Raw genomic sequence first — 8502 nt, forward strand, 5'->3', positions numbered from 1 at the left:
TTGGTATATACGTAATAATAATAATAATAATAATAATAAAAGAATAATAATTTGCAATTAATTTAATTTTTTAATTAATGTATTTATTTTTTATTTAATATCATTGATGTTTATTTATTTTATAATTTTTTATTGATCTATTTTTATTTCTTATATTGTGTTTGTGCATATATTGGTATACACGTAATAATATATATATAATAATAATAATATGCAATTAATTTTTGTTAATTTTTAAATTAATTAATATAATAAATTTTTTTTGTTTTGATTGATTTTTATTTATTTCATGATTTTATTTGTATGATTATTTTATCTATTTTTTTATTTCTTATCTTGTGTGCGTGCATATATATATATAGGCATATATATATGTAGCTTATGAAAATGAATGGTCAGAATTAGATTTGCATTGAAAAACTAATAAAAAACTACTAATAAAAATACATGTATATTTAAGATTGCATGAAAACGAGATCAATTTATATATAATTTATATATTATCCACTTTATTTATTTGATTGTTTTTTGATTTCTTATTACCTAATGTGCGCATATGTACTAATATAATATTATTATTAATATCAGTATTACATGCATACTGGTATATACATAGGTGAGTATTAATGTGTCTATGCATGCATACATCAGAATTAGATTTGGTCTGGTGACCCTAGATTCATTATTTTGATCGTTCTATGTAATGCCCTATTATTGACTGAATTTTTCACTTTTAAACCCTAAATGGATGTCAAACCAGTGTTTTTTTAATTATTACTATTATTATTACATTTAAATCACTAATTTTTATTTTTTTATGAATTTTTTTTATTTTATTTATCTGTTTTTTTATTTCTTCTTATATAGTGTTTGTGCATATATTGGTATATACGTAATACTTATTATATATTATCCACTTTATTTATTTGATTGTTTTTTGATTTCTTATTACCTAATGTGCGCATATGTACTAATATAATATTATTATTAATATCAGTATTACATGCATACTGGTATATACATAGGTGAGTATTAATGTGTCTATGCATGCATACAGTATAAATACTACTTTTCATTTATCTTATAGAAAGTAATGTTCAGCATGTGTGTAATGGAGGGATTTGCTGGTGAGTGTCAATGGATAGATGAATTTGGTTTGCACTGAAATACTAATTTAATACGAAATTATTATATATTTGAGATTGCATGAAAACAAGTCTTACTTTCCCAACTTTTCAAACTGATCTCATTTCCATATTGAAAAGATGAAAAGCAGGAGTGATTGTGCTGCAGAAGGAGCTGTATTATTGCGTGTTGCGTCGCGATGTGTTTTATGAGCGCATGAGTTTCTCACCGTCTCTCGAGATCACTGGGCAACAGACAGAGTCTCTCATCTGTGAAATCAGACTGACCCAAATGTGCTCTGATTAAGAACAGAGAGTGAAAACACTCAGTCTCAAGAGGAGAAACAACAGTAAACCATGACAAAGAGTTCATCAAATTAACTGCCAATACACCTTCCTTTTTTCAAGAGTAATTCTGCAATTATTTAATAATTCAATTAAATAATTATAAATAAACTCAGACTTGTTTTCAGACAGTGTTGAATATAATCATTCAAAAGTTTGGGATATTATGGGGAGTTTTTAAGGTTCTCGAGTCTCTTCTGCTCACCAAGGCTGCATTTGTTTGATCAAAAATACAGTAAAAATAGTGACATAAACCTTTTGTAAAATTATAAATGTCTTTACTGTCACTTTTGATCACTTTAATGCAACCTTGATGAGGAAAAGCATTCATTTTTTAAACACATGAACAGTTTAAGCCAATAATCGTTCCTGTTTAGCCGATAAACAACATTAAGACAGATGAGAAATATTGTATCACTGACTTCTGTGAATAAAGAGCAATCTCGTAAAAAAACGTATTTGCATTAAAATGAATGCTGATGGCTTAATTTAAATATGCATGACAGACAGAGCTGGATTTCACTGAATTTTGAGTAGTTTGTGAATAAAACAGGTTTTTGTTGTTGTTCTCTGACCGCATGTGGAAACACTTTCATGTGAAAAGCTGGAAATGCAACAGTTTAGTGAACCAAGTTTGCATATGTGTTATGTTGAGTGTCATATTTGATGCATCAGGCTTTTATGGCTCATATAGTCTGATATAGAGAGAATATGGAGGATTTACTTTATTTTATAAAGGCTTTTATGGCTCAGTTTCATCGGGGTTATTATAGTTAACTAAAACTGAAACTAAAATTAAAACTATACAAAAAAAAAAAAAAAACGGATAAATTGAAGTAAAATAAATGTCAACTAAAATAAAATATTAAATTATTTTTAAATTATATATATTAATAAAAAAACTAATTTATAAATGTATTTTTATTTCAGCTAGTTGATGCACTAAAATAACTAAAACTGAAACAATAATTTATTTTAAAAAATAAACAAAAATGACAAAAACACACAACAAAATTAATAAAAAAAAATAAAATAAAATAAAATCAGATTCAAAATATTCAAAGTAATGCTAAAGTAACACCAAAGTAAAAATATGCAATTTGCTGCAGATGCTGATAATTATATGATGAAATTCTGATGCTTGTAATTAGGGATGCACCGATAGGATTTTTTGGGGCCGATACCGATACCGATTTTTAACAAACACTTATTGGCCGATTCCGATACCGATATTTGTCACTTCCTCTCTTATTTGAAATTTTGGCATCAAAATAGATAGTATTTTGATCATGTTTTAAATCAGCAAAGTTCAAAAACACCTGCATTAAATTATACTAGCAGTTTTATTGCTGCATCATCAAATAATTTCTAATGAACATGGATTGGATCCATTTAACATTCAGCAGGCCTACATAAATACAACAGAACAAAGATACATATTAGATCAACAGTGCTTTTCAGGTAGGTTTAACAGTTTTCAGGTACAGAAATAAAGTAAACAAATGTAAAACAACACCTCACTGTATAAATTAAATACATATTAAACCTGCTTTATTGTAACAGACTTTATCATGATTACATCTAATATGCAATGCTGCTTCAGTCCACCTCAGTATTCAGATGAGATGTAAAACATGCAATGGAATATTAAGTGATGCACAACCATATGGATGTAATATGACATTTGCTTAAATATTAATATGCACATAAAGATGTGAGATAAACAGAAGGTAACCTTCATCTTACCTTTGTCTGTTTCCTGAGCGTAAAGAGACGACGGCAGCACATCAGGACATAAAAAGAACAAAAGACACAGTCAACAGACAATAAATGACTCTCAAGGAAACTATAAACTACTGTTTAAATGCTTGGGGTCAGTAAAATATTTGTTTTTAAATGAAATTAATACGTATTCATCAAGGGTGCATTAAATTGATCAAAAGTATCAGTAAAGATATTTATAATGTTGCAAAAGATCTCAAATAGCCTAAACGCTGTTCTTTTGAACTTTCTATTCATCTGTGAATCCTGAAAAATAAAATGTATCACAGTTTCCACAAAAATATAACTGTTTTTAACATTGATAATAATCAGAAATAAATGTATCACAGTTTCCACAAAAATATAACTGTTTTTAACATTGATAATAATCAGAAATGTTTCTTGAGCAGCAAATCAGCATATTAGAATGATTTCTGAAGATCATGTGACACTGAAGACTGGAGTAATGATGCTGAAAATTCAGCTGCGCATCACAGAAATAAATTACAGTTGAACAGATATTCACATAAGAAACTGTTTTTAAAATTACAATAATATGTCACAATTTTTCTTGTTTTTACTGTATTTTTCATCAAATAAATGCAGCCTTGGTGAGCAGAAAAGACTTCTTTTAAAAACTATAAAAACTGCAACCCCACACTTTTTCTTGTTCATCAAATAATCAATTACCAACTAAAATAAATGTAATTTTCCATAATTTCATTCACAAATGTGTTTTATGATTTTTTAAATTAAGATAACTCCACAATCTTTGCTTCTGAAAAACATAATGTGTGACAAAACAGCAATTAAAATGTTTAATAATGTTTCATATTTGTCTTAAGTGTCAATTAAGTGTCAATTTTTTTAAATTGAGATTTATACATCACCTGAAAGCTGAATAAAAATATTTCCATTGATTTATGGTTTGTTATGATAGGACAATATTTGGTCGAAATACAACTATTTGAAAATCTGGAATCTGAGGGTGCAAAAAAATCAAAATATTGAGAAAATCATCTTTAAAGTTGTCCAAATGAAGTTCTTAGCAATGCATATTACTAATCAAAAATTAAGTTTTGATATATTTACGGTAGGGAATTTACAAAATATCTTCATGGAACATGATCTTTACTTAATATCCTAATGATTTTTGGCATAAAAGAAAAATGGATAATTTTGACCCATACAATGTATTGTTGGCTATTGCTACAAATATACCCCAGCGACTTAAGACTGCTTTTGTGCTCCAGGGTCACATCTGATATCACGCGGATCTCAACACTTCACACACAAACCTCAAAAACATCGACAATCAACAAATATCATGAGCTTATAACACCACAACAAATCAAACATGACAAAAACAAAACAAAACAACATAAATACAGTCAGCAAACAACAATCCTATCATTTCAATGCTGTAAAGCTCTTTTTAAATGCTCTTACGGTGTGAAAAATTCATTTTCAAAAGCCAAAATAATCCATGTAGATCAAATCTGCATGCATAATATTTATAAAAAACAGTATTTCATGTCAAACACCCAGTCGCTTTTTAATATGGTTCCTTTCTTTGTTCAACTCATAAAACAGAAAGATACTTTATTAAAACTGGCATGCAACAGATAGCGTGACACTGGTCATTTCTTTCCCCTTCAGACCTCTTCAGTGCTTGATTAGCGCAGGTCTTTAGTGTCTCCTTGCATTACGCTGCTGTTCACTGAGCTGTTCAGTGGTATTTCCTGACTGATCAGCCTGTGAATGCACTCATAAAGCACACAGACTTAGGCCTGAATGTCGCAACAGATCTGCAGTGTAAACTTCAGGCAAGCCTGTGGACTTTACAGCTCCAAAACCTTCCTCCCTCTCCTAAATGCAATGAGAACTGGGAAAAATGCATGCAACTTGCCAGTCTTGCATGCATGAAACACTTGCACAAAAAAGAGTGCATTCATGAAAACATAGCTAAAATGATTGTTGCAAAGCATTGCTGCATTAGAACTGTTGCATGCAATGCTGTGGTAGAATTTTGGAAAATTGCATCTGCATTGTAAAAAATGATTTTCCAAAGTTGTAAATAAAGATTAAATACAATTTTAGTCTTTCTACTTCGATTTTTCATGTTTTAATTCAATAGCTCACTAGTTTTGGAAGAGATCTCTAGTATTACCAACACCACAAATGTTATGCCAAGCTCCTTCAGAAGAACTCAAAAAATCTCTCAAATTACTTTCCCATACATATTCGTTTTGATTTCTAAATATAAAAACCAAAAGAAGAGCTCAGACCTTTACAAAAGTAAATTCTGAGCAAACATATTTCTGAGTTACTCAAATGAAACAGAGGTCAATCTTAAAGAAGTGTTGTTTTATTAGCATTAATATACTATCATAGTTTTTGTTCATATTGAATTTTATTTTATTTTTATATTTTCTTACCTTTAATGTTTTGTTAATTGTATTGATAAAAATGTTTTATTTTGTTTTAAAAAGTTACATTTGTGCTAACTTTCTTTTAGATTTAGTTTTCTTTTATTTTTTGTTAATTTATTTATATATTTTCTGTTTCTCTTTCATTTTTGTTAACAATTTTTTTTGTTTGAAAATGTTTATTTTATTAAAAAAATTGTTTAATTTTGTTAACTTATTTATATATTTTTTTTTTTTTTTGTGCAAAAAAATGTTTTTTTGTTTTCGTTTTAATCTTAATGCTTTAGTATAGTTGTTAAATTTGTGTTTTTCATGTCTATATATGTATTCATTTTATTTCAGTTTATTCATTTAATTTAAAAAATACAATTTTGCTGTGTTTTTGTCATTTAATTTTTTTAAGTATGACTATATAGTATTTATACTTTTTTATTTATTAGTTTTAGTTTTTTTAGATTTAGTACTTTAGTACTTCAATTTAAACTAAACAATCAGTAAAAGAAAAATACATTTTTTACAATCTATTTTATTTGAGTGTGAAAAGGTGACTACTTAAAATGCTTAAAATAAACATTCCTTGTTCACACATAAATTATACAGTGGGTACGGAAAGTATTCAGACCCCCTTAAATTTTTCACTCTTTGTTATATTGCAGCCATTTGATAAAATCATTTAAGTTAATTTTTTTTCCTCATTAATGTACACACAGCACCCCATATTGACAGAAAAACACAGAATTGTTGACATTTTTGCAAATTTATTAAAAAAGAAAAACTGAAAAATGCTCAGTATTTAGTAGAAGCACCCTCTTGATCTAATACAGCCATGAGTCTTTTTGGGAAAGATGCAACAAGTTATTCACACCTGGATTTGGGGATCCTCCGCCATTCCTCCTTGCAGATCCTCTCCAGTTCTGTCAGGTGGGATGGTAAACGTTGGTGGACAGCCATTTTTAGGTCTCTCCAGAGATGCTCAATTGGGTTTAAGTCAGGGCTCTGGCTGGGCCATTCAAGAACAATCACAGAGTTGTTGTGAAGCCACTCCTTCGTTATTTTAGCTGTGTGCTTAGGGTCATTGTCTTGTTGGAAGGTAAACCTTAGTTCCAGTCTGAGGTCCTGAGCACTCTGGAGAAGGTTTTCGCCCAGGATATCCCTGTACTTGGCCGCATTCATCTTTCCCTCGATTGCAACCAGTCGTCCTGTCCCTGCAGCTGAAAAACACCCCCACAGCATGATGCTGCCACCACCATGCTTCACTGTTGGGACTGTATTGGACAGGTGCCTGGTTTTCTCCACACATACCGCTTAGAATTAAGGCCAAAAAGTTCTATCTTGGTCTCATCAGACCAGAGAATCTTATTTCTCACCATCTTGGAGTCCTTCAGATGTTTTTTAGCAAACTCCATGCGGGCTTTCATGTGTCTTGAACTGAGGAGAGGCTTCCGTCGGGCCACTCTGCCATAAAGCCCCGACTGGTGGAGGGCTGCAGTGATGGTTGACTTTCTACAACTTTCTCCCATCTCCCGACTGCATCTCTGGAGCTCAGCCACAGTGATCTTTGGGTTCTTCTTTACCTCTCTCACCAAGGCTCTTCTCCCCCGATAGCTCAGTTTGGCCAGACGGCCAGCTCTAGGAAGGGTTCTGGCCGTCCCAAACGTCTTCCATTTAAGGATTATGGAGGCCACCGTGCTCTTAGGAACCTTAAGTGCAGCAGAAAGTTTTTTGTAACCTTGGCCAGATCTGTGCCTTGCCACAATTCTGTCTCTGAGCTCTTCAGGCAATTCCTTTGACCTCATGATTCTCATTTGCTCTGACATGCACTGTGAGCTGTAAGGTCTTATATAGACAGGTGTGTGGCTTTCCTAATCAAGTCCAATCAGTATAATCAAACACAGCTGGACTCAAATGAAGGTGTAGAACCATCTCAAGGATGATCAGAACAAATGGACAGCACCTGAGTTAAATATATGAGTGTCACAGCAAAGGGTCTGAATACTTAAGACCATGTGATATTTCAGTTTTTCTTTTTTAATAAATCTGCAAAAATGTCAACAATTCTGTGTTTTTCTGTCAATATGGGGTGCTATGTGTACATTAATGAGGAAAAAACTAAACAATCAGTAAAAGAAAAATAAATTTTTTACAATCTATTTTATTTGAGTGTGAAAAGGTGACTAGTTAAAATGCTTAAAATAAACATTCCTTGTTCACACATAAATTATATGTAACAGTTTTGCTGATAAACACAGACACAATATGCATCAATATAAAAATATTATTAAAATAAAATATTAAAAACAATAATAACGTAGTGTAAACTCTAAAGACCTAATACAAGAACAGAACAGACATGATATTTACAACATCGTAATGGTTTAGCTAGTACTGTACCATTAGTCATGGTTAAGATATCATCACAACCCTATCAAGCACTGAACTTCACATTACATCAATGCAGCAGCATCTCAGCCCAGAATGACTGATTAATGCAGGCAGAAAGGTGAGTAAATTAACAGCACATTTTGATTTTTGGGTGAACTATCCCTTTAAAGGGGTCATATGATGCGTTTTCCTTTCTCTTTGGAGTGTTACAAGCTCTTGGTGCATAAAGAAGATCTGTAAAGTTGCAAAGACTAAAGTCTCAAATCCAAAGAGATATTCTTTATAAAAGTTAAGACTAGTCCACATCCTAAAACGCCTTGTTTAAACACGCCCCCACATGTCTACGTCACTGTGTGCGAAGATTTGCATAACACCGCCCAAATGTTCAAGCAAAGAAAGAAGGCGTAACTTTTATCCTCGCTGTAGTATTGTTGTTGCCGCCACCGCCATGTCGTGAAGGC

At 31.2% G+C, this 8502-nt stretch overlaps 1 protein-coding gene across 1 annotated transcript in view; it reads right to left on the minus strand.

Moving 5' to 3' along the window:
* The window catches only part of LOC107707112 (kinesin-like protein KIF13A), a 79714-nt gene that overhangs the window by 58043 nt on the left and 13169 nt on the right, over window positions 1-8502 (minus strand). The window contains 1 exon segment of the mRNA XM_016511015.1: window positions 3216-3228. Coding sequence (XP_016366501.1) covers window positions 3216-3228 — 13 coding nt within the window.

This window comes from Sinocyclocheilus rhinocerous, unplaced genomic scaffold (assembly GCF_001515625.1).
Source record: "Sinocyclocheilus rhinocerous isolate Xijiao unplaced genomic scaffold, SAMN03320098_v1.1 scaffold4310, whole genome shotgun sequence".
NCBI lineage: Eukaryota > Metazoa > Chordata > Actinopteri > Cypriniformes > Cyprinidae > Sinocyclocheilus > Sinocyclocheilus rhinocerous.